General features: G+C 45.9%; 1 protein-coding gene across 1 annotated transcript; it reads left to right on the top strand.

Annotated features, from left to right (window-relative positions):
* Positions 1-810: 810 nt before the first annotated feature.
* On the top strand, positions 811-27052 carry GSR (glutathione-disulfide reductase). Its single transcript, XM_073637061.1, has 13 exons — positions 811-1370; positions 4348-4374; positions 4763-4851; positions 5331-5400; positions 8375-8522; positions 10253-10307; positions 12450-12549; positions 13313-13399; positions 20976-21134; positions 21744-21855; positions 22739-22870; positions 25932-26065; positions 26646-27052. Exons 1-13 carry the CDS (start codon positions 900-902, stop codon positions 26793-26795), a joined length of 1734 nt encoding a protein of 577 aa, XP_073493162.1. The 5' UTR covers positions 811-899; the 3' UTR covers positions 26796-27052.
* The last annotated feature ends 328 nt before the right edge of the window (positions 27053-27380 follow it).

Genomic DNA, 27380 nt, shown 5'->3' with positions numbered 1-27380 from the left:
TATCTATATATTCTGACGGTTCTAGCTGTGAACTTCCGGTGCTTGTCTGATGAAATTTGGTGTTTCCTTTGAGATGTGTGTGTGTAAAAATCAGACAACATACGCATATTCCATGTGCCGTCCGTTTTTTTTCTCGCACCCATTGACTTACATGGGCGAGTCCAGTCCGATTCTCGCATCCATGCTGTGATTTTTTCCTCAGCCCAATTAGAGCTGAGGAAAAACTGGCAGATGAGCACGGACTCACTGAATAACATGGGTCCGGTTTATACACAGAGGTGAGCGCGGCCTTAGGCACAGTTCACATTGCTTCTTTGCCACTCAAGCTCTGTCTGGGCTTCCGTCTAAACGATTTGCACAGATCCGCCATGGGGACCATCGACTATAATGAAGCAGACGGAGACACTTTGTGCTCTATTTCACCTCCATTTCTGTAGTTTCCGCTCTTTGAGGTTGGCACAAAATCGTGGCCTTTTCCTTTGTGCCCGATGATGGCAGACATGGCTGAAACGGAGGCCAGACAGTACAAAGTGACTACGTCCACAGTGGTGGATACACCTGAATCCTGGCTGTCAGGGCTCGGCCAGAAGCCATGACGTTGCTATTGACGTGTGGTGAAGACGCAATGTGAACAAGGACTTATTCTGGTGGATTATAATAATGTATGAGGTGCCCTTACATACCAAGTGTTTCCCATCTGCAATAACAGACAGGTAATGACTGTGCCCTAGGTTGTATGGGTCTCCCCTGGCAGAGACTAAGACCAGGAAGGTCAAAGGTCACACACAGACATGGCAGAGCCAGCACTGGCAGAACCCCAGCAGTCACTGTGACTAAGCAGAGCTCCGGCATCACCGCCCCCGCCAGGAGCCAGTACATGTGCACGGGACTTCCGCGTTATGGCATTAGTGCTCCGGAGCAGAGGCCTCGGGTCACCCGTCCTGCTGTGCACACGGTACCGGGGGAGCAGCCGCTGTGGGCCTGGCCACATCAGCCCCCTGATCCGGTTACTGCAAACTACCAGCCCGGCAATCCGCTGCCCCACCCGAGGTCTGCAGGGCGCAGCTGCCTCATCTCACCCCAGCCGTACTGCTGCCCTACACAACCAGCTCCTCCTACCCCGGGCTCCTCTACCAAGGCTCAGCCGTGCCAGCTTCACCATGTCCCAGCCCTGCAACCTTCCCGAAGGCCCGGTGGATGCCCAGAACTCGGGTGTTGTGTGCGGAAGTGACCCGAAACGGCGTCCTCACTGCTCATTCGACTACCTGGTGATCGGAGGAGGCTCGGGAGGACTGGCCAGTGCCCGCAGGGCTGCGGAGCTGGGAGCCAGGGCGGCCGTGGTGGAGAGCAACAAGCTGGGAGGCACCTGTGTAAGTATCAGCATGTAAGCCAGCACTGCAGCCATTAGTCTAAGTGCAGCCTGTATGTAGTCCCTGCTCTGCCCCCCACACACCACAGCCTCCTCTCCCTCCTCTGCCCCCCACACACCACAGCCTCCTCTCCCTGCTCTGCCCCCCACACACCACAGCCTCCTCTCCCTGCTCTGCCCCCCACACACCACAGCCTCCTCTCCCTGCTCTGCCCCCCACACACCACAGCCTCCTCTCCCTGCTCTGCCCCCCACACACCACAGCCTCCTCTCCCTGCTCTGCCCCCCCCCCACACACACCACAGCCTCCTCTCCCTGCTCTGCCCCCCCCCCCCGCACACCACAGCCTCCTCTCCCTGCTCTGCCCCCCACACACCACAGCCTCCTCTCCCTGCTCTGCCCCCCACACACCACAGCATCCTCTCCCTGCTCTGCCCCCCACACACCACAGCCTCCTCTCCCTGCTCTGCCCCCCCGCACACCACAGCCTCCTCTCTCTGCACTGCCCCCCACGCACCACAGCCTCCTCTCCCTGCACTGCCCCCCATGCACCACAGCCTCCTCTCCCTGCTCTGCCCCCCGCCCCGCACACCACAGCCTCCTCTCCCTGCTCTGCCCCCCGCCCCGCACACCACAGCCTCCTCTCCCTGCTCTGCCCCCCGCCCCGCACACCACAGCCTCCTCTCCCTGCTCTGCCCCCCCCCACACACACCACAGCCTCCTCTCCCTGCTCTGCCCCCCCCCCGCACACCACAGCCTCCTCTCCCTGCTCTGCCCCCCACACACCACAGCCTCCTCTCCCTGCTCTGCCCCCCACACACCACAGCCTCCTCTCCCTGCTCTGCCCCCCCGCACACCACAGCCTCCTCTCTCTGCACTGCCCCCCACGCACCACAGCCTCCTCTCCCTGCACTGCCCCCCGCACACCACAGCCTCCTCTCCCTGCTCTGCCCCCCGCCCCGCACACCACAGCCTCCTCTCCCTGCTCTGCCCCCCGCACACCACAGCCTCCTCTCCCTGCTCTGCCCCCCACACACCACAGCCTCCTCTCCCTGCTCTGCCCCCCACACACCACAGCCTCCTCTCCCTGCTCTGCCCCCCACACACCACAGCCTCCTCTCCCTGCTCTGCCCCCCACACACCACAGCCTCCTCTCCCTGCTCTGCCCCCCACACACCACAGCCTCCTCTCCCTGCTCTGCCCCCCACACACCACAGCCTCCTCTCCCTGCTCTGCCCCCCCGCACACCACAGCCTCCTCTCCCTGCACTGCCCCCCACGCACCACAGCCTCCTCTCCCTGCACTGCCCCCCACGCACCACAGCCTCCTCTCCCTGCACTGCCCCCCGCCCCGCACACCACAGCCTCCTCTCCCTGCTCTGCCCCCCGCCCCGCACACCACAGCCTCCTCTCCCTGCTCTGCCCCCCGCCCCGCACACCACAGCCTCCTCTCCCTGCTCTGCCCCCCACACACCACAGCCTCCTCTCCCTGCTCTGCCCCCCGCACACCACAGCCTCCTCTCCCTGCTCTGCCCCCCGCACACCACAGCCTCCTCTCCCTGCTCTGCCCCCCGCACACCACAGCCTCCTCTCCCTGCTCTGCCCCCCGCACACCACAGCCTCCTCTCCCTGCTCTGCCCCCCGCACACCACAGCCTCCTCTCCCTGCTCTGCCCCCCGCACACCACAGCCTCCTCTCCCTGCTCTGCCCCCCGCACACCACAGCCTCCTCTCCCTGCTCTGCCCCCCACACACCACAGCCTCCTCTCCCTGCTCTGCCCCCCACACACCACAGCCTCCTCTCCCTGCTCTGCTCTGCCCCCCGCACACCACAGCCTCCTCTCCCTGCGCTGCCCCCCCCCCGCACACCACAGCCTCCTCTCCCTGCGCTGCCCCCCCCCGCACACCACAGCCTCCTCTCCCTGCGCTGCCCCCCCCGCACACCACAGCCTCCTCTCCCTGCGCTGCCCCCCCCCGCACACCACAGCCTCCTCTCCCTGCGCTGCCCCCCCCCCCCCGCACCACAGCCTCCTCTCCCTGCGCTGCCCCCCCCGCACACCACAGCCTCCTCTCCCTGCGCTGCCCCCCCCGCACACCACAGCCTCCTCTCCCTGCGCTGCCCCCCCCCCGCACCACAGCCTCCTCTCCCTGCGCTGCCCCCCCTGCGCACCACAGCCTCCTCTCCCTGCGCTGCCCCCCCCCCGCACACCACAGCCTCCTCTCCCTGCTCTGCCCCCCCCCCCGCACACCACAGCCTTCTCTCCCTGCGCTGCCCCCCCCCCCCGCACACCACAGCCTCCTCTCCCTGCTCTGCCCCCCCCCACACACCACAGCCTCCTCTCCCTGCGCTGCCCCCCCCCCCGCACACCACAGCCTCCTCTCCCTGCGCTGCCCCCCCCCGCACACCACAGCCTCCTCTCCCTGCGCTGCCCCCCCCCCGCACACCACAGCCTCCTCTCCCTGCGCTGCCCCCCCCCGCACACCACAGCCTCCTCTCCCTGCGCTGCCCCCCCCCGCACACCACAGCCTCCTCTCCCTGCGCTGCCCCCCCCCGCACACCACAGCCTCCTCTCCCTGCGCTGCCCCCCCCCGCACACCACAGCCTCCTCTCCCTGCGCTGCCCCCCCCCGCACACCACAGCCTCCTCTCCCTGCGCTGCCCCCCCCCGCACACCACAGCCTCCTCTCCCTGCGCTGCCCCCCCCCCCGCACACCACAGCCTCCTCTCCCTGCGCTGCCCCCCCCCGCACACCACAGCCTCCTCTCCCTGCGCTGCCCCCCCCCCCGCACACCACAGCCTCCTCTCCCTGCGCTGCCCCCCCCCCCCGCACACCACAGCCTTCTCTCCCTGCGCTGCCCCCCCCCCCCCGCACACCACAGCCTTCTCTCCCTGCGCTGCCGCCATTAGTCTAAAGTACAGACCCTATGTGACAGTATGCCTGCATGTGTTGCTAAATTTTACTTCTTTTTTTATCCCCCAGGTTAATGTTGGATGTGTCCCGAAAAAGGTAAAGTTTGATTAGTTCAGTCCTAAAGGTGCCCATGCATCTTAGGTGTCTGGTAAATGGGAATAAGTTGCTCCCAGGGAAAAAAAGGCCGGGTGTTCACATTAAGCTTAGCGTGTGCCCTGGGCGCCCAGCTTGTTCATGTATTACATGGCCAGCTGCTGCGGGGGACATGTATGTTCTTTGCAGACTACACAGGAGTTTGCCAGTTTCTGAATCTTGTCGTGCGGCGATCCGTGGATCACGTTCTCCTTCGCAATTTATAAAAGGGATCGTCATCTGTTGGGACTGTGTCGTGGACCTTCAAGTCCATCTCCCCACTGTGCTATGATTTTTATTGTTTTTTTGTTACTCCTTTTTTGAAATAGTGATATTCTTATATTCTCACCAGATTATGTGGAATGCAGCAATTCATTCTGAATATATACATGATCATGAAGATTACGGATTTCAGACTTCAGATGTGAAGTTTACCTGGAAGTAAGTAAAGTGTGTTCCAGAAAGGCTGATTCTTTAGTCTGAAAAATGTGAAAGCTACTGTTTCATATATACACACCAGTGCTGTTAGCCGTATGCTCGTACTGTATGGAGAGAGGGGAGAAAGCTAATGCCAGGCTGTCCCATTTATTAGAATACCTGCTGTTGGTGCTCACCCGCCGTCATAGACCCACTACCCACTCCTCTCCCTATGCGGATGTGAGTGGAGAAGGACAAGCCTTTTACCTTATGTTTCTGATTCCATTGCTGTGTTCCTGAACTGTGGGTGACATGTTTCCCCACAACTGAATGGTGACTATGCCTATCACACTGTGTATGACATGCCAGCATTATCCAGAATTCTTTTTTTCCAATTGATAATATTGCAATCTAGAGAATACATTTTCTTAATTTTAGCATAAGAGCTTAGTTCTAGTCTTGTCTTACATAAGCAAATTGTGTTTTCTGATTTTTTTTCTCAGGGTTATAAAAGACAAAAGAGATGCATACGTGAGTCGCCTCAATGACATCTATCAAAATAACCTTAATAAGGTATATAATGTTACCCATTATTGCAGTCCAGTATTTAAGCGTAATTCTGGTATACATGAAGCAAACTATTAACAATTTAGAAAATAGTATATGAAATTAACACTTTGTTTTTTGAGAATTTTTTGCTTAAATACTGCATATTCAACATAATATCAGCCATCTCTGAGCAGTGCAGAGGGGCTTTATGTAGAATATTGGTTGTGTACCAAGATAACAAAGTTCATCAATGTGATCTACGCTTGTATATGTTACAAACAAAATTCCAATATTTTCTCAAATAAACACAAATCATAAACATATCGACATAAATTTACCACTAACATAAAGTACAATGTGTCTCAGAATCAGTGGGATCCGTTGAAGCGTTCCAGAATTATTACCATATAAAGTGACACTGGCCTGATCATTAAGGTTAAAATTGGCTCGGTCATTAAGGGTTTAACTATGATGTAAAATTAATAGGGTTATCTGATAATATAATAAAAAGTTATAAAACAGAAAAAAACACCCATTACTCACCTGTTGAATCCAGTGCCGATACTCCACCTGTCCTCAGCAGTGACCTGCTGTACATAGTTTACATAGCACAAGATCCCTGGCCTCCTCTGTACCGCTTACAAGATCCCTGGCCTCATCTGTACCGCTTACAAGATCCCTGGCCTCCTCTGTACCGCTTCCACATACAGCATGTGGCTGCTGAGGCCTGGGATTGGCTGCATTGTTCAGATGTACAGTTGCAATAAAAATTATTCAACCCCTATGGCAAATCAGGTTTATTGGTAAACTGTACAAACTTTGTTTTATTCTTGATTGATTTTATTACATTGTAATAAGCTCAACCCAGCTAATATAACTCACGTTTTCTCCAAATTAAACACTAAATACCACTTGTAGTGACTACTGCAGTCTCCGAATTCAACCCCTAGAGAAACATCTTTTAGTACTTAGTGGAGCACTTTTTGGCTGTTATGACCTGCTTTTGGCAATGTTCCTGAGGAATCTTAGTCCATTTCTCATGGGCAATGGCCTCCAGCTCACTAATGTTCTTGGGTTAGTTTACAGCAACCACATTCTTGAAATCCTACCAAAAATTTTCTATGGGGTTCGCGTTATGAGATTGTGAGAGCCACTCCAGAATTTTTCAGGGCTTATTCTGAAACCAAGTCTTGGTGCACACTGAGGTATGAGTTGGGATCATTGTTCTGTTGGATGGTCCACGCTTCGGTTTCCTCAGAGAAGACTTGATGTTTTTTCCTAAGATTTACTGATACTTGATTAAATCCATTTTGCCATGCACTGCAGACACTGTTCTGTGTCATTCTTACTTCTCCAGACATATCGCTGATCTATAGGCCAGTTTCATTGCTCAACAGAACAGAATCTCAAAGCAACTCTGGCTTATTGATATGGTTTTGAGGAACCCTGGTATCTGGCTATACATCATGTATTAGCAGCTAGAGTGGTTTCCCAGGTACTTAAGACACGTGACATGAAGGGATGAAGGAAATGTAAATGATGAGTTAGGAGCATTGTACCTGGAGCCATATTTGATTTTCTATGTGAGTAATGGTGAGCTTAGTACTTTTAAAGGGGTGGATTTAAAATAATAAACAAAGGCAAACTTGCTTTACAGTGCCCCCATGTATCCTGGAATGTAGGTGACTAAAAGAATGCATCATCAGATGTTTACGTGATGAAGTGCTCTTCTAGTCACCAGACCGCTGCCGCCAATCCAGCACGCAATGGTCTGTAACTTCTGAATGAAGCAGATGTGTTTCCAGCACAGGCCTCAGGTGTGGCCTTAGCTGGAAAACCAGTATGCCTCCATTTACTATTTTAAAAGCATTCATGCCTGAATAAAAATTGTCACTGTCAAACAAGAACTTTAAGATTTCCTACAAGAACCTTCATTTATTTTTCTCTCGGACAGCCCTTTAAGCATATAGCTATGCAATCTCCATTTTTAGATCTTAGCAGTAAAAGAAATCCTAGTGAAGAGCTCGATGACCTTAATTGCAGGACTATGATGAAATTCTACTTTCTTAATTATGTTTTCACATTTCTAAGCTGGTTAGTGTGGCAACAATCTGATAGATTAAAACCCACAGAAGACTTAAAGGAGTTATCCACTACTAGGACAATCCCCTCCTTGATCTAAATGTTTGGCCCCAATAAAATAAAAAAGCTTATACTTACCTCCCGTGCTAGCACCGTTCCCGCGGTGTTGGTACTTGCTCTCCATGGGGGCTCTTGTGCGGTGTTGTGACACGTGAGCTTGGCGCCCAATCAGCGCTGGCGTCACTGTCTCCGCATTAGTATGAATTGAACATGAAGAAGTAGTCAGAGATCGGCCGCAGTCCGGACTTCCTCTTCATGTTCAGAAGGCAGGGACAGTGACGCCAGTTCTGATTGGGCGCCGGTGTCACAACACTGCACGAGAGCCCCAGGGAGAGCGGATGCTGACACCACAGGAACAGCCCCGGCACGGGAGGTTGAGTATAAGATTTTTATTTTATTGGAGCCAAGCGTGGGGTATGAGAAAAGGTTGTCCAAGTAGTGAAAACTTCTTTAACACTTGTACAAACTAAAGCAACGTGCTTTTAAGTTTTAAACAGATGAACTGCCCTTCCACTTGGATAGATTCATATCCTTATGGCCATATTCAGATATTCAGTTCCAAAATAAGTGGAAAAACATCCTTATCACAATCATGGTATTGGAACGAGATGTTCTGCTAGCTTGTTCACATGTTTTTGGCTGCTTAGTGGCCAATGGCTAACTTTTATCCTTGAGTCTAGTCTTCAAATATTGGTTCTATTGGTCTATGATGAGAACCAACCTCCTACTAATGGTCTTCAGAAATTGCCAACAGACACTGATACAAAGTGAAATGTGATGACAATTTCTTGTCCTGCGTAGGGAAAGCAAACGTTCTGCATAGAACCAAATTATAAATGTTGTTTGTTTCACCCAGGCCCAAGTAGAAATTATCAGAGGTCATGCAACTTTTACATCTGATCCAGAACCAACAGTAGAAGTGAATGGTGAAAAATACACCGCCCCACATATTCTCATTGCCACCGGGGGCAAACCCACAATACCATCAGACGCAGAGGTGCCAGGTAAGCAACTATATATTTCACAGATATGTACAATATAGCAACAGTATGTGTAACTGCACTGCTGCAGTCTGTAATTGGCTGCAGCGGTCAGGTGGCAGGAAGAGTACATCAGAACAGCGATGCTGTGACTTCCGAGCAGGGTAAACACTGCTTCTGGAGCTAGCGCGGCATGCTCTGGTTCTGCGAGAGATTTAGAAGATGAGTATACCTCTGTTTTATTTTTAATGAACGAATAAAAAAATAATAATTTTACTGTCTGACAACCCTTTTAAAGCTGACTTGAATCTGCACTGGGAATTGTTTTCTCTATTCGGTTTTAGGAATGAACAAACGTAATTCATGTGCATAGCTGATGTAAACAGAAGTAGAAGAACCATTGATTATTATGGGATTCGTCTCGGTTCTATCAGTTTTTTCGAATGGAAAAAAGTTCTGCATTCTGAGCTTTATCTTCTGCTCTAAAAACAGAAACATGATGGAACCCAGATGGACGCCATCAAAATCAATGGTTCCTCTGCTTCCAATTGTATCAGACAAGCAATTGATCCGTTTTGAACATAAATTCTGTTTTTCTCTAAACGGAAGACACAAATTGAATTGCTGAATGCAGATCCGAACCCATCTTAAATGTGATTGTTCAGACTAATTTTTGCAGGATTCACATTTGTATACATAAATATATATACCACGTTTTGTTTAAAGGGAACCGATCATCTGACTCCTGCTGCTTGAACAACAGCCAGCATCCATCAGACTGTGCCCGCCTTATTGCGCCCATGTATTGTTTTACTCTGAAACGCTGCGGTGTCTCAGAGAAAACATTCCTTGAATATGTAGCCTGCATTTGCCTTAGACTAGTCAGCTGAGACACTCAGTCTGCAACCGTAGGTTTCTTCCCACCCCAATTCATCTGACTGACAGTTCTCTTTTGAAAAAATGTAGGGAGGGACCTGTCAGTCTAGGGGAGCAAGGTGGCGAGAAGCCAGCTATGAACCTGCCTTAGACAAGTCGGCTGCAACATTATAGTCCCTGGCTGGCTTTTTAAAGGATGTTTTCTCTGATACACTGCAACCTTTCAGAGTCAAACATGTACAACTGCAATAATCCAGCCATTCTGATTCATGCTGGCTGTGGTTCAGGCAGCATGAACCAGCTGATGGGTTCCCTTTAAAGGGAATCTGTCAGCAGCATTTCACACCCCCAAACTAATTATATGTGCATGTAGATTTTTCATGGATATTTCCAGCACCGCCTACTTCTGCTTGACTGACGGCTCATTTGCCTGAAATCACACAGCATAGATGCTGTCAGTCAAGCAGAAGGAGGCGGCAATGAGTGGGGAATAGAGCTGGAGTGACAGAGGCTTCAGATATTCTAATGGCTCTTCACCCTCCTTTGCATATAAATTTAAAATGCCGATGTTTCAGTAACAGAGAAACGGACTGGCCATGTATTGCTGGACTTGTCATTGAAAGAACTACATGCACATATAAATAGTTTGGGGTGTGAAATCCTGCTAACAGGCTGCCTTTAGTTACGAGTCTCTGAATGATGTAAATGTGTTGCTTTTAGATCACCTTGTGGCTTTATTTTTATTTTTTTGATTGTTTTAAATAATTACCTTTTATATTGCATGCAGATGCCCATTATCTGTATTAGAATGCACTTTTTTCAGATTACAAGCCAAATTTACTCATGGCTTAATTCATTGTTTGTTTTTCTGTTTTAAGGAGCCAGTTTGGGAATAACAAGTGATGGATTTTTTGAGCTGGAAGAGTTGCCCAGGTATACACTATTACTTACTGCTGAAACCATTAATGACACTTGGACAACAATGATTCTGCAACGCTCAACGATGGCCAATAAAACGTTCCAAGTAGTACATGATAAATCTATAGGGGTTCTCCAGGAATATAAAAAAATAGAAACAGAAAAGTAATATCTAAATATATGTAAATAATTTACTAAATATCATTAATTAGCCAATTACACTAGTATTGCCTAGGGTATTAATAACGGTAGTACATTGAAATAGCTGCCATATTGTTAATTTGACGGAAACTTGTCCAAGAATGTTAATAATTAATACTCCTGTGAGCATGTACAGTAAGTAGGAAGCTTCACTGGTGTGAACTGGAGCTAACAGACATTAGTCGCTCAGCATTTCATCAGGGTGGACAGCAGTGTGAGCAGCCTCTTCTTACCCAAATACTCCTGATATCTTCAGTATTGGATCAGAAAGACGTAAATGACATCATTGTTTGCAGTCTTTTCTTTCATTAACGCTCCTGGCATCTTAAGTATTAGATCAGAAAGACTGTGTAGTCAGCAATGTGAGCAGTCTCTATATCTCAGCACTCCCCTTTTTTACATTATTATATCAAAAAGACATGGTGCACAACAGTGTGAGTGGCCTTTTTTTTTTTTTTTTTTTTTTTTAAAGTCAGCAACCATGGTAACTCCAGTTTTGGATGAAATAGACAGAGTAGACTGCAGTGTGAGCAGCATGTTCGTATTTCAGCACTCCTGATATCTTCAGTATTAGATTAGATCGACAGGGTGGACAACAGTGGGAGCAGTCTATTCTTACCCCTGTATCCCTTATATTTCCGGTATTAGATTAGAAAGACAGGCTGGACAATAGTGAGAGCAGCCTCTTCTACCCCAGCACCCTTGATATCTTTGATATTAGATAAGCTAGACTGGGTGGATAGCAGTGTGAGCGGACTCTTCTTACCTCAGCACTCCTGGGAACTTTAGTATTAGATCAGATAGCGAGGGCAGACAGCAGAGTGAGCAGTCTATTCTTACCTCAGCATATTATTATTAATAATATTATTATTATTCCATTTATTCCATGGCGCTTTACATGTGAAAAGGGGTATACATGGCAAATACACTTACAATAATCTTGAACAAAACAAGTCAGCAACTGGTACAGGAGGAGAGAGGACCCTGCCCGCGAGGGCTCAGTCTACAAGGGATGGGTGAGGATACAGTAGGTGGGGATATCCAATATGTCTAGTATTAGATGAGATAGACAAGGTAGACAGCAGAGTGAGCTGCCTAGTCTTACTGCAGCATCTCTGGTACGTCTAGTATTAGATCAGTTAGAGAGGGTAGACCGCAGTGTGAGCAGCCTCTTCTTACCTCAGTATCCCTGCTATCTCCAGTATTAGCTCAGAAAGCCATGGTGGTCTACCTTGAGAGTAGCCTCTTCTTAACACTGCACCATTGATATCTTTGATATTGGATAAAATAGACTGGGCTTACAGCAGTGTGAGCAGCCTCTTCTTAGTCAGCAGACTTGATATCTCCAGTATTAGATAAGATAGACAGGGTGAACAGAAGTATGAGCTACTCTTCTCTCACCTCAATCTTGGTATCTCCAGTGTTATATTAGAAAAAGGAGAGAGATTCCAGCTCCTAAGATTCTGAAATTTATTTCCAAAATTGAAAACATGAATCCACACATGTGATTAGGCAACGCGTTTGTTTGAGCTGGTAGCTTTTATACGTGTGGTCACTCGGCTTCCCCGCTCCTGCTCGCCTAGGACCGAATGAGGTGAGCTGGTTTCAAAACCTCTTTCTCCCTCACATTACATTAGCAAGACCGGGTGGACAGCAGTGTGAGCAGCCTCTTCTTGCCTTTGCACCCCTGGTATTTCCAGTATTAAATCAAATAGACATGGTGGACAGCAGCGTGACCCACCTCTTTCACTGTTGTATTACAGTATCTAAGTGTCTGAAAAAAAATTATTAAAAACTGTCCAGACAATTTTAAAGGTTTTGTAACATTGCATTTTGATGACTGTTGCTGTTGTTTTGTGATCTGCACCTAATTTGAAGTTTATCTGGTCTATCCACGCTCAGTATTTCTAATCTCGCTGTTCTCGGTAACACACATACATTATATTCCTTTTCTAGACGGAGTGTTATAGTCGGTGCTGGTTACATTGCGGTTGAAATAGCCGGGATACTTTCAGCTTTAGGTTCAAGAGCTGCATTGCTGATTCGTCAAGATAAGGTATACTTTTTTTTTTTTCCATTCTTTTCTGCATCTTCACATTACAAGGGGCGAAAAGGCAGCAGATTTTTTGCTGCAGATTTGCATGTGGAACATATCCTGTGTTGTACAGAAGCTGTGTTGAGAATGAAATTTGTTATGCATATGCTGTGGAGAAAAATGCAAAGAGTGAAATATAGAGAAAAATAATTTTCTGCAATGAAATCCCGCTGCAGTTTTTCTGCTGTCGAAAAAGTCTAAAAACTATACACCTAGATGATTGACAAAGCAGCAATCCTGGCTAATGGAAATCAATGGGAATGCATAGTTTTATTTCTAACATACAATAAACTCTGAGTTATGCTCTGCTGTCGTTGCCAAAAATTCTTGTCCATGAGCTTTTTGCAGACTCCAAGGCAAATCTGCTAAGTCATGCAAATCCTATATGACTGTGCAGTATTTAGAAGGTGGAAGAAGCACTGTGACAGCCATAACCCCAACTAGGTCCCTTGCATATACAAATGAAAGGCACTGGAGTCCAAGGTTGAAGTCAAGAGTCCTTTATATAATTTCAGCGTTTTGGTTCCTTTTCGGAACCTTCATCATGCATGAATATGCAGATTTCAGGACTCTAGGAGCTTTTGGGCTCAGCATATATACTATTTAATATTGTTTTTATGATAAATAGTAGATTGTATAAATTTGTTGTATTATGAGGCCACAATTTAAATCCCGGAAAGGCTGATACAAAGGTGATTTAGTCTGTCATCTGTGATATGTGCAGGTGCTGAGGACATTTGATTCCATGATCAGTGCAAACTGCACAGAAGAGCTTGAAAATGCAGGAGTTGATGTCTGGAAATATGCAGAGGTAATGTAAAAGATGCTATTACACTGTAGTGACCTGCATTATGGAAATTAAAGGGATTGGATGAGATTTGGGAAACCACACCAATCTTTCCTGAAAGCTTTGTCTGGTACTGGAGCTCAGTCCCACTGAGTAGGAGCTGTTCGGCTTCATTCACAGGTAACATCTGACCATTGCTTGCTGTGGGTACTAGAGGTTGGACCCCCTACTTAAAGGATAGATCATCATAATCCTTAGCCTGTAAACCCCTTTGACAGCGACTATGAAAACACAATAGAGCAGTTGTTGAGGGGTTAAAAAATAAACAGAAATCTAAAGCTGTGTTCTGTTAATGTGGTCGAATGTATGTTATAGAAACCTTCTAATTACATGGAAAACTTTTCATTGTCGCTTTGTGTCAAATGTCCTTTAAAAAATTTTGTGATTACTTCCCATGGTTGCAAAAGGTGTATGGAACGGGCTCAAGACCTGAGCTCACATCATACCTAATAAATGCCTGCGCGCAACAGCATGTGCGTGTAGCAGAGTACGTTGTGGCCACTGCTAACAGCATTTAAATGGTTAAGTTGCCAGTACATGCATGTATTGGTGCCTATACGCACGCTCACGATGCAAATGTTGGGTGCTGATGGGTTATCATGGGTCTGCTGACATCTTACCTTGGTCCTCATATGAAATCCAGCCACAGAATTGTAATTTTACCCATTTCCAATATATGATGCACTGCCCGTCATATGCCGGCTCCCTGACTTTGATGCTAGCCTGCTAGCTGAACCCGCATCTTTCCTGGCAGATGATGGCTGAATTATTTAGCCATCCTCTGCCTCTGCCAACTGCAGGTGGAGCGAACACAAAAGTTCAAATCACCCCCCTTTTTTGCCCCATTATAAATTAAAACAATAAAAAAAAATCTGCATATTTGGTAATGCTGCATTCACAAAAGTCCAATCTATCAAAATATAAAATAAATTAATTCAATCGGTAAGCGGCGTAACGAGAAAAAAAATCAAATTGCTAAAATTACATTTTTTGGGGGGCCTTTGCAACATTGCAATAAAATGTAGTAAGATGCAATCAGAACATCGTGTCTACCCCAAAAATGGTATCCATAAAAACGTCAACTCAGGGCGCAAAAAAAATAAGCCATCGCCCAGGCCCATGTATTGAAAATTGAAAACGTTATAGGTCTCGGAAAATGGTAACAAAAGCAAACATGGGAGTTTTTTTTTAACAAAGTTTCAAATTATATCCGCTTCCCAATCATAAGAAGTTGCCACCGGATTATACAATGCACACACATTTTAGCAAGATTTTTTTTTTTTTTTTGCTTACAAGTTCCTCTTATAGGCCGAAAATGCACCATATACTGCAACTCTACAGTATAAGCGATCAAACAACCATAGGTTCAAGTTTACAAAGGGGACGAAGTAATAAAAAATACAACTAAAAAGTCCGATCTATCTAGATATAAATTTATTTGAACCAAATGTTAAAGGCCGTCAAGAAAAAATACGTATATTACTTACCGGTAATGTGTTTTTTCGGAACCCATGACGGTACAACGAGAGAGGGGATCCGCCCTTCAAGGACCGGAAACCTTCAAGATAAAAAGGGCGGCGCCTCTCCCCGCTTCAGTGGATTACAGAGTATGAGAGGACTCTCCGGTTAGAGCACATCATTTTATTAACCATAAACGAATTTCACCCATGTGAATACTCAACACCCACCAACCGGAAGGTGAACACCATAGTGCTGGGGAGGGAATGTAAAGGTGCCGTCATGGATTCTGAAAAAAACACATTACCGGTAAGTAACATACGTGTTTTTCTGTCACCCATGACTGCACAACGAGAGAATTACAGAGAACTAGGTATGTAAGGGAGGGACCACAGCCTGCAGAACCCTTCTCCCAAATGTGAGATCAGAGGAGGCAGAAAGGTCAAGTCTATAGTGAATATAGAAAGTGAACGGAGATGACAGTGTGGCCGCCTTACATATTTGCTCAATGGGCACGTCCACTCTCTCTGCCCAGGAAGCAGCCATGCCCCGTGTAGAGTGGGCCTTCAGATTGTTAGGAGGATCTCTGCCTGATCCCTTATAGGCCATCGTGATGGCTTCCCGGATCCACCTTGATAGAGTGCCTTTTGAGACCTTTGATCCCTTTTGGGAGCACTGAAAGGAGACAAATAGAGCCCTATGCTTCCTCCATGAGCTTGTGGATGCTAAATAATGTATAAGGCATCTCCTGACATCCAAGGTATGAAATCTTTCCTCCTTGCTATTTTTTGTTTCAGGACAGAAGGATGGTAGGGCTTTCTCCTGAGACATATGAAACTTAGAAACAATCTTAGGTAGGAAAGCAGGGTCTGGTCTGAAAACCACCCTATCGTCTAGTACTAAGGTAAAAGGTGGATCTGCAGACAAAGCCTATAACTCACCCTTGGTGCTGATGTTAAGGCCTCCAGAAGTATTCTTTTTAGGGTGAGTAATTTTATGGACCCTGAGCTAAGGGGAACAAAGGGAGAACCTGTTAACGCGTTTAGCACGAAGTTTAAATCCCAAGAAGGGACCCTTATTATAGGGGCTGGATTGGCCCTACTGCATGCCCTCACGAACCTGGAAATCCATTTGTTACCGGCCGGATTATAATTATACAAGGCCCCTAAGGCAGAGATTTGGACCTTTTAAGGTGCTAACCGCTAGGCCTTTTTCTAGCCCTTTTTGAAGAAATACCAAGATGGCTGTTATGGGAACCCCCCCCCCCCCCCCCCAGGGAGAATCCCTGAGATGACAAGAACTTCTTCCAGACTCTACTGTAAATTTTAGTAGTGATTGGTTTCCTACTACCTAGAAGAGTAGTAACTAGATTCGATGAGAAACCCCGACCCTCTAGCAACGACCTCTCAAGTTCCAGGCCGCTAAGTGCAATCCTTTCACTTGAGGATGGAATATAGGACCTTGAGCAAGAAGGTCGGGAATCTCTGGAAGGATCCAGGGGTTCGTGATTGACATGCTCCTTAGCAAAAAGAACCATGGTCTCTTGGGCCAGAAGGGGGCTATGAGGACCACTTGAGCCTGATCCTCCCGGATCTTCCTCAACACTGATGGAATTAGGCACGTTGGGGGGAAAGGCATAGGCCAGACTGAAATCCCATCTGCACTGGAAGGCGTCTACTACTAAAGGGTTTTCCGTGGGATTCAGCGAGCAGAACTTTTTTAATTTGCTGTTCTGACGAGTCGCAAACAGGTCGACCTCTGGAGGCCCCCACATGGCCACTAGTTGACGGAAGATTGAGTGATTTAGAGTCCATTCTCCCTAATAATAGCCTGCGACTTAGAAAGTCTGCCTTTCGTGTTGTCCTCTCCTCTGATATGCAGGGCCTTTTAAAGAGAGAACTTTTCCTTCCACTAAAGAAAATATCCTCCCCGCAACTTGCATTAGTGATTTTGAGCGAGTTCCCCCCTGGTAGTTCACATATGCCACCGTGACCTGGTTGTCGGACAGAATTTTTATGTGATGTCCTCGTAGAAGGGGTAAGAAGCTGATTAGTGCCTTCTCTACTGCTCGTAGTTCCCACATGTTGGAAGACTCCAGACTCTCCTCCTCTGACCAAGTCCCCTGTATCGGCTGGTTGTCTAGGTGTGCCCTCCACCCCCTGGGGCTGACGTCCGTAGTAATCACTCTGGTAAATTGGGGAACCCAGGGGATGCCAATACAGAGACTGAATTACATTTTGTGGGAGTGTTAACCTGCCCTCCAGATGCCCCCTGAGGATGATTTTGTTCTTTAGGAGTCCCATTGTAATACTCTTGAATGAAATTGGGCCCAGCATACTGCTGGGATGCAGGAGGTGAGGGACCCCAGCAGAAACATGGCCCCCCTGAGAGTCATTACTGGGTCTGTTATGGCTGTCGAAACTAAATTTTTTTTATTTTCTCTTTTCTGCTCGGGCAGGCGGAATTCCTGTCGAACCGAATCCAAAGTAAGGCCTAAAAAGATCTGAGTTGTATGCGGGATCAGCTTTGATTTTTCTAGGTTTAAACACCATCCTAAGTTTTTTAAGATGGTGCACACCTGATCCACTGGCCAGGCAGTGATTGTGAGTTTTGTCCACTATTAGGAAGTCGTCCAGGTACGGAATGATCAATCTGTTTTCCTCCCTGAGATGAGCCGTAACCTCCGCTATAAGTTTTGTGAATATGCGGGGCGCCACTGCTAGGCCGAAGGGAAGAGCTCTGTACTGGAAGTGCTTGACGACTCCCTGTACAGTTATGGCTACTCTGAGGTATTTTTGAAAGTCGTGATGGATTGACACATGGTAATACGCATCCTTTAGGTCCAACACTGCCATGTAGCAGCTGGGAAATAGAAGGCTTATCGTTGATTTTATTGTTTCCATCTTCAATGATGGAATGTTCAGGAATTTGTTCAGGCCTTTCAAGTTGAGGATGACTCTGTATGAATTGTCGGGCTTCTTTATAAGGAATAAGGGGGAATAGAACCCTCTTCTTTCCTCTTGTGGTGATACCTCCCGCAAGACATTCTTCTGCAGGAGACCTGAAATCTCTTCCTCCAGTGCCCGCTGTTGTGGTAGAGAGGATCTTAAGGCAGTCGGGATAAACTTCTCTGATGGGTTCCTCAGAAATTCCAGTTTTAAACCTGATTTTACTAAATTGAGGATCCCCTTGCTGGAAGAGATCCTTTCCCAGGCTGGAAGGAAGAGAGAGAGCCTCCCTGCCACCTGGGATAGAGTGTCATTTTGGCGGTTTGCGACTATCCTGGGCCCGCCGAACAAAAACCCTTTCCCTTTCCTGGAACGATCCACTCATCTAGATTGTTCTGTGGATGTCCTTCTGCGGCCAAATTTCTTCCTCCGAAAGAACTGCTTAAAAGTTGAGAAGGAAGATTTAGGAAATCCTTTTTTGTTGTCACCTGCTTTCTCCAGAATTGTCAAGAGAGGCACCAAAAAGAAAACCTCCTTCACACGGAAGAGAACATGGCTTTCCTTTCGTTTGTATATCCCATGAGCAACATTTCTGCCAGACTGCTCTACGGCCGGCATTAGACTGGGCCGCAGATCTTGCTGCTAATCTGGTGGAATCCGCAGAGGCGTCCGATAAGAAGGCCGCTGCTCCTTTCAATACTGGTAGAGAGGCCAGAATGGAATCCTGTGACTCGTTGTTCTTAACCTGGTCTTCTAACCTGTCTAACCAAACCATAAGGGATCTTGCGGTACAGGTTGCTGCTATGGCTGGTTTCAATGCCCCTGCTGATGACTCCCAAGTACCCTTAATGAAGGTATCTACCTTCCAGTCCAGTGGGTCCTTCAGCATCCCTGTGTCTTCAAAAGGGAGAGAAGATCTTCTAGAAGCTTTGGATACCGCAACATCCAGCTTCGGGGCTATATTCCAGGAAGCGGTATCTTCCTCATTAAAGGGATATTTCCTTTTGAAGGAGGATGGAAGGGGACCCTTTTTCTCCGGCCTATTCCACTCCTTCTTGATAAGTCCCTGCACCGTATCATTAATCGGGGAAAACTCTGTATTTTCCGATCCAAGCAGCCGAACATAATATCCTGTACTGATTATTATTATTTTTTTTTTTGCCTTCTGGTCAACTAACCCCATTGTGGACCTGACGGCTTTTACTAAGCTATCCACACTTTCCAGGGGAAAACAATGACCTGTGCCTGCCTCGCTATCCGAAGAGGAACAGTCAGTGGAGTCATCCAGCATTCCCTCGTCGGATTCAGAGTCTGACAGGGTGGGTGGGGTTTTTGCTCTATGGGTCTGGGATGCTTGTTTTGCTTGGGAAAACTATTTTAATGATTTTTCTACCTCAGACCTAATAAGGGTTTTTAGATTTGAAGCAAAATCTGGGGTTCCCTCCGAAATTGTTTCCTCAATACATGGCTGACATAATTTTTTGGGCCAGTCTTTAGTCAGACCCCTTTCACACAGGGCACATACTCTGTACTTGGATTTCTCCATACATTTCTTAGGGACATCCTGACCATATAAAGGAGGAAGGAGAGAGAGAGACAAAACAGGAAAAAGTCTACATTAATACGTCGACTTTCATGTAGCTCACTCACTACCCAGTAGATAAAAACAGGGTACCGGAACGGGAGACAGGGCGGTATCTGATACTTCTCCCTGGGAGACCGCGGAGTCATCGATCCTGCAGGAGCTGTGCCAGCTGGATCTTGAACCCTTGGTGCTGTGTGTCCCAGAACGCCCACTGCTCCTGCTCTGCGATGGATGCTGCTCCTGGGTGCGCCTCTGGCGCCGAGGCTGCAGCGGCTGCTCAATCTCCTCGGGCTGCTGCAGCTGCAGCATGGACTGCTGCTCTTGCTGCTGATGCAGTGGGGTGGGCTGCTGTGAGGCCATTACGGTGCACTGTGCCCCTGCCTGGCCAGTGATCTACCCTTAAGTACCCTCATTGTGCCAGGGAGATCATCGGCCGGCATTCCTGCATTTTCCGGTACCTCCCCCGAAAATTACATCCGGGGGTCAGGGGTCCTGGCGCGTCATTCCGGTTTTGTCACTTCCGGTCGCGCCCCGTGACGCCACATGCGGGACGCGGTGTTTCCCGGTTACCATGCTGTGTAGGTGCTGCAAACCCCCGCCCGCACGCAGGGAGACCACATGTCGGCGCCCTCCGCGGCGCTTCCAGGACCCACGGGACTGGCCGCAGCAGAGACTGTGCCCTGCCACAACCGACCGGCCCAGGTAAGATGAACTTGCTGCTGTCGCCGCCTCGGAGAGAGGCGCCGCCCTTTTTATCTTGAAGGTTTCCTGTCCTTGAAGGGCGGATCCCCTCTCTCGTGTTGTCATGGGTGACAGGAAAAAAATATTCAAGACTCAAGAACCGCTTTATTTGGTGGCTGCACCAGCTACAAAAAATGCGATAAAAATCTATTAAAACATCATATGTACGACAAAGTGGGGTCAATAAAAATGTAAGCTCAGTGTGCAAAAAATCACTTACACAGCTCCATTGACAGAAAACAAAGCGTCAAAAATGACTGCACAATTTTTTTTTTTTTTTTGTTATTGGCCACTAAAAGAGAGATTAAAAAAAAACCTTACTTTTATAGACCTTATCACTGTACTTGTTCTGACCTGAAGAATCATACTGCCAGGTTATTTTTTACCGTACAATGAACACCGTAAAAACAGAACTAAAAAAACTCTGCGCGTTTTTTTCTTTATCAATTTGCCACAGTTGGAATTTTTTTTTTCCCCGCTTTTTGGGAAAAAATGAAGCCCTCATACTAACAAGGTGGAAAACAAGCGCAAAAATAATGGAAAATTTTCCTATCATGAATGGGTTAAGGTAATACTTGGGTGGGGTTTATTCAGTCCCCATCTATCATGGCCACACCAACTCACTGTGAATGGATTACTTTATTGCATGGACTGTTTATCCATTTGGATGGGTTAAGTATAGGCAAAATGATGATTTACACTGGTGACAGTCCCATCAGCAGGACCTCCCATGATCAGAGTATATATGAGTTATTGCTGATGACTATCTTACACTTCCATTGTATCTGATGGTTTGGTGAAACTACAGGTCAAGTCCGTTAAGAAGACAAGCTCGGGTCTACACATCAATGTACAATGCTCTGTGCCAGGGCGAAAACCAACCGTGCGAACTATCCAGGACGTTGACTGTCTGCTGTGGGCAATTGGAAGAGACCCCAACACAGAAGATCTGAACCTGGAGAAACTGGTAATATTGTCATCTGACTGTAGAGCCTAGAAGATACATATAAAAAAGTATTTTTTTTTTTTAGAATTGAAAATGTTCTAGAATTTTATGAATATAGAAAAATCCTACTACATCCCATTATGTATATCTACATAAGTATAACCATAATCGGCAGTGAAGAAGAGACTAGAGGGATATGTACAATAGATGAATATTTATGTATGACTAGGGTTTTTATAGTGTTTTGTTGAATTTGCTGTTATCTGATTTACTTCATTTTAGCAATTTTAGAGCAAAATTTGCCGGCACGTCTCGTGGTATTTGGACAGTGATATACAGCAAAGGATCATCTAGATATCTTCAGTGGAGCCCAGCTATAGACAGTCTTAGAAATCACTTCATATAGGAAAATTGAGTGAATGGCACTCGCCCAGTAGAAGTATATGACTTTGTGCTCTTCATTTGTACTCCCTATGCCATCTGTGTGATAATGAAGATTTATACACTCCTATTTGGTCAGTGGCACAAATGAATTTTCCTATCTGAAGATACTTCATGTTCTTTTGTAAAGTTTATATAAACTTTTTTTTTTCTCACACAAATCCTTGTCAACACTTTGACTTCTTTCAGGGCCTTGAGTTAGATGAGAAAGCCCACATTGTGGTAGATGAGTTCCAGAACACCAGCCGGAAAGGAATTTATGCTGTCGGTGATGTGTGTGGTAGAGCACTTTTGACACCAGGTAAAAAAAAAAAAAAGTGAAATAAAGTCAGTATTGACTTATTTTTAACTGAACTCTTTTAAGTCTACAGCTATCCGTGAAATCGCCCTTGTTCTTACCCTTTATAAACAAAAGGAAAGAAAAAAATACAAATATGTAATATTTCTTAGACCATAAAAGTTAAATCTGTCAAAATATAAATTTAGGGTTTTTATGGGGTTAATTAGAGATAAAAATTCAAACTGCTAGTATTTGGTGGTTTTTTTTTTTTTTTGTTCTTTTTGGTTGCTTTAATGCTGATTAAAAATGCATTCCGAAGCGATCAAATCCTTGTATCTACCCCAAAATGGTATCCTTAAAAACATCTGCTTGCCCCGCAAAAAAACAAGTCTTCACACAGCTCCATCGACATAAATATAAAAAAGTTAAGTTTCAAAAAGTGGCCTCACAAACAAGAAAACTTTTTTTCTTATGACTAAAATAATAAAAAAAAAATAATCCCGGTACAAATCGTACTGACGTGATGAATTATGTTACCAGGTCATTTTTTACCACATAAGGTCATAAAAATAATTCCAAAACTGCAGGTTTATTTTTCACAATTTCAGCACATTATGAAAAAAAAAATTTACAGTGCATGGGGCCATTCAAAACTACGAGTCCGGTAAAAAACAAGCCCTCTATGGCTATATGGACGGAAAAATAAAAAAGTTATAGCGTTTGGAATAAAGGAAGGGTAAAATGAAAATTGGCCGTGGTGAAAAGGGGTTAATACTTGCACTATGCACATTAATAACTATGGCTAAGGGTATAGATAATAAAAAATCCCTGGAGTGCAACTTAATATGGTTATTGCTGTATGGTTTTCTATTCGTACTTAGCTCTCTTCTATTCTGTGCTGTAGTCGCCATCGCAGCAGGAAGAAGACTGGCCCACCGATTGTTTGAAGGCCAGGAAGATTCCAAGCTTGACTATAACAACATTCCAACAGTGGTCTTCAGCCACCCCCCTATAGGAACTGTGGGACTCACAGAAGGTGAGAAGTGCTTTAAGTTAAGTCCCTTGAGGGTGGGCCTTTCTCAATGATTGACACTATCTCTATTCTGCACGTTTCCTGAACCCGCCCCCTGGACTAGTTAGTGTGAGGTTTATCATTGGATTATAGTTAAACAGAATTTTTCCCACACAAATATATATTTACATTTACATTCAGCTCCTTCTGTTCCATAACATGCTGCCTTGTCTTATCTATAATGTCAAAATAATTATAAAATGCCATCTGCTTGGCGTCACCACTAGGGGGAGCTTACTGTGTACTGTTCATATTAACCCATTCAAGACAGAGCCATTTTTATTCGATCATGACTATGCATATTTTTTTTTATCCATGCATGCAGTTTTTTAAGGGAACCTGGCAAGTAAAGAAAATAAAAAACTATAAACCTGCAGATATGGGGTTAATCTGTTGGTTAACAGTGTTCTAAAGGCGTGTGGCCGCCGCACTGAGAGCCCAGCTACTGGGAGGAAATTAACCTTATTCTTCCCTTCAGCCTCTGGCTTTCAGTCATAGAGGCGCAGCTTCTGTCACCGCTCAGTATACAGAGAGCGGTGGCTGCAACCGCACCCGACACGGACTGACAGCCTACTCTGCATCAGTGCTGAGCCGTTTGTCAGTCAATGCCTGGGCATGGTTATAGCCACTTCTCACTATATATTAAGCCTGTGACTGAAGCCGCACCAGCCACGTTATTGTGACTGAAAGCTGGAGGCTCCCGGGATGAATAAAGTTAATTTCCTCTCGGTAGCCGGTCTCTTAGTGCAGTGGCTGCATGGCTTTAGAACACTATTAACCTGCAGATTACCCCCATATCTGCAAGTTAGTAGCATTTTTTGACATGACTGGTTCCCTTTAAGAGCTCTTATACTATTTTCTTGTTCAGTTATTCAATTTTTGCCACTTCTTTCTTGATATGTTTGGACACATTTCTAAGTAAGCAAAGTAAGATTTAAAATCTGTGTATATACACTGCTCAAAAAAATAAAGGGAACACTTAAACAACAGAATATAACTGCAAGTAAATCAAACTTCTGTGAAATCAAACTGTCCACTTAGGAAGCAACACTGATTGACTATCAATTTCACATGCTGTTGTGCAAATGGAATAGACAATAGATGGAAATTATTGGCAATTATCAAGACACCCTCAATAAAGGAGTGGTTCTGCAGGTGGGGACCACAGACCACATCTCAGTACCAATGCTTTCTGGCTGATGTTTTGGTCACTTTTGAATGTTGCTTGTGCTTTCAAACTCGTGGTAGCATGAGACGGACTCTACAACCCACAGAAGTTGCTCAGGTAGTGCAGCTCATCCAGGATGGCACATCAATGCGAGCTGTGGCAAGAAGGTTTGCTGTGTCTGTCAGCGTAGTGTCCAGAGGCTGGAGGCGCTACCAGGAGACAGGCCAGTACACCAGGAGACGTGGAGGGGGCCGTAGGAGGGCAACAACCCAGCAGCAGGACTGCTACCCCCACCTTTGTGCAAGGAGGAACAGGAGGAGCACTGCCAGAGCCCTGCAAAATGACCTCCAGCAGGCCACAAATGTGCATGTGTCTGCACAAACTGTTAGAAACCGACTCCAGGAGGGTGGTATGAGAGCGATCTGCCTGCAACATCCTTCATGACCGGTTTGGCAGTGGGTCAGTAATGGTGTGAAGTGGCATTTCTTCGGAGGGCCGCACAGCCCTCCATGTGCTCGCCAGAGGTAGCCTGACTGCCATTAGGTACCGAGATGAGATCCTCAGACCCCTTGTGAGACCATATGCTGGTGCGGTTGGCCCTGGGTTCCTCCTAATGCAGGACAATGCCATACCTCATGTGGCTGGAGTGTGCCAGCAGTTCCTGCAAGATGAAGGCATTGAAGTTATGGACTGGCCCGCCCATTCCCCAGACCTGAATCCGATTGAGCACATCTGGGACATTATGTCTCGCTCCATCCACCAACAGACTGCACCACAGATTGTCCAGGAGTTGGCGGATGTTTTAGTCCAGGTCTGGGAGGAGATCCCACAGGAGACCATCCGCAACCTCATCAGGAGCATGCCCAGGTGTTGTAGGAAGGTCATACAGGCACGTGGAGGCCACACACAATACTGAGCCTCATTTTGACTTGTTTTAAGGACATTACATCAAAGTTGGATCAGCCTGTAGTGTGTTTTTCCACTTTAATTTTGGGGGTGGCTCCAAATCCAGGCCTCCATTGGTTAATAAATTTGATTTCCATTGATGATTTTTGTGTGATTTTGTTGTCAGCACATTAAACTTTGTACAGAACAAAGTATTCAATGAGAATATTTCATTCATTCAGATCTAGGATGTGTTATTTGAGTGTTCCCTTTATTTTTTTCAGCTGTGTGTGTATAAATAAAATATTATATTTTTTTTTACACACTGACCCCTCGTCCGCTTTGCCGATCAGACACGGCCATTAACGTCTTTGGGGATCCGTATAAAGTGGATGAAACCTAGACGACCTACTTTGTACTTCTTAGTTCCATTTGTGTTTCGTTCATTCACTGATCCATTTTTAAGCATAAGTGGAAAAATTACGAGTTCAGACAATCTGCCAGCTTCAATTTTTTTTAAACTGATGTGAAAAAAATTAATGCAATACATATGAGAGAAAAACTGTCCTTTTTAAAATAGACATGGATGTGTGAATGTAGCCTTTAATACACATTTTTTTATTATTATTATTGCTGATTTTCCTCTGTAACTGGGGCTGATATATTAGTCTGTTAGGCTAGGGTCATACCACAGTATTTTCTGACATCTGAGAAAATTGGTCTGATTTTGCAAATCGCACGCTGAACGGAGTGCGAGAATCAGATCACCGTTAACAGACACTGATCAAACAGGATTAGAAATTGAGCCGAGTATCATTACCATAATCTTGTATGAGAAAATCATTGCTCGTGTGAGAAAACCCTAACGAGGATAGTAGAAACTGTGATCCATGAATCCCATGTTTAATAAACTTTGAAGATCAATGCACAATGCATATCTTGGAATGTGTTTTTTTGTTTTGTTTTTTATAGAGGAAGCCGTGAAAGCCAAGGGTAGGGAAAATGTAAAGATATATACAACTTCTTTTTCACCAATGTATCATGCTGTAACCAGAAGGAAAACAAAATGTGTCATGAAGCTGGTGTGCGTCGACAAAGAGGAAAAGGTGAGCTTGGGGCTTTAACTTCTTGATTGATTTTTTTGGATTTCCTGCAGTAGTCTTGAAAGTCCTTCTAAGGCCAAGTTCACACGAGCATATAAGAAATCATACTAGTTTCATCCAGAAAAAATAAACTGAATTATCATCCATATGCAATCTGTTTTTATATACCAGCAGTTATTACAATTTACGAGACCAAATGCAGTTTCTGATCAAAAGAATTGCAATGTATCCATTAAAATCGGGTGCTATATGGTTGATCCGTAAGGGATCCGATTTTGTTTGCACACCCATTGACTTGAATGGGTGAGTCTCATCTGATAGAACAAATTTTTTTATTTTTTTACGGTATGTGATAGAAATCGCTCATCTGCACAGCATTGCTGTCTTTGTGATGTCAGTTTATTCACAGACCACACTCCGATACAAAATACGTGTGTGTGAACGTGGCCTGACGGACATTATTTCTGTTCCAGATAACATAGTAGACAGACCTCCCATGCTGGCTGTCAGTACCAGCATTGATCTATCACAAATACATTCCCTGCCTTATATACAAGCTTTACACTTGCTTTTTGTCATTTAGGTGGTAGGGCTTCACATGCAAGGACTGGGATGTGATGAGATGTTGCAAGGATTTGCAGTCGCTATCAAAATGGGAGCCACCAAAAAAGACTTTGATAACACAGTTGCCATTCACCCAACTTCTTCAGAGGAATTGGTCACACTACGCTGAAGTTGTTTTGTGCCTTGACCAGGAGTAGTGATTTCGAGAGCAATATTTTGTCTACTGGGAACTGAATCTCACACATACACTCCATCCTTATTTATAAGCCTGTTTTTTGCTTCTGTCCTAGTCCTCTTAGGCTGATCATAAATCTAAAATACATTGAAAGGTGCCATTTATTAACCTCTTACAGTTTTGTGGTATTTGGTTATAACAAAATCAACCATGTTAATGCTGGAATCAATAAATGTTGCTCCTGTTTGTTAGTTGACTTTTTATTTCTGCATTTTGTACGTCTGGAGCATATATAATATAGAATCTAACGAGACATTTTCTGATTAAGGCTATTGTCACATTAGCAATTTTTGGTGTTGATGGCTCTATGTCTGATACACCAGGGCCAGAACTAATGAACCATAGACAAGATGCAAGGGAGCGGAGGCAGAGATCCAAAATATGTGCATGGGAAACGAGAGTAAGGCCACGGCCCCACTATCAGTATTCGGTCAGTATTTTTTTCTCAGGAGTGGAAGCCAAAGCCAGGAGTGGGTGATCAATGCAGAATTGGTTCACTTGCTCCTCACCTGGTTTTGG

Source organism: Phyllobates terribilis, unplaced genomic scaffold (assembly GCF_046119375.1).
Source record: "Phyllobates terribilis strain yellow unplaced genomic scaffold, ASM4611937v1 Scaffold_1__5_contigs__length_1240528914, whole genome shotgun sequence".
Classification (NCBI taxonomy): Eukaryota; Metazoa; Chordata; class Amphibia; order Anura; family Dendrobatidae; genus Phyllobates; species Phyllobates terribilis.
This window is presented reverse-complemented; position numbering and strand designations above follow the sequence as displayed.

What these genes read in the sequence shown, in the direction of transcription:
- GSR (XM_073637061.1), top strand. Translation starts at nt 900, where the DNA reads ATGGCATTAGTGCTCCGGAGCAGAGGCCTCGGGTCACCCGTCCTGCTG. An exon ending in TTGGATGTGTCCCGAAAAAG is followed by an intron (nt 4,375 to 4,762) that starts GTAAAGTTTGAT and finishes TATTCTCACCAG; the next exon opens with ATTATGTGGAATGCAGCAAT. An exon ending in ATCAGACGCAGAGGTGCCAG is followed by an intron (nt 8,523 to 10,252) that starts GTAAGCAACTAT and finishes TTCTGTTTTAAG; the next exon opens with GAGCCAGTTTGGGAATAACA.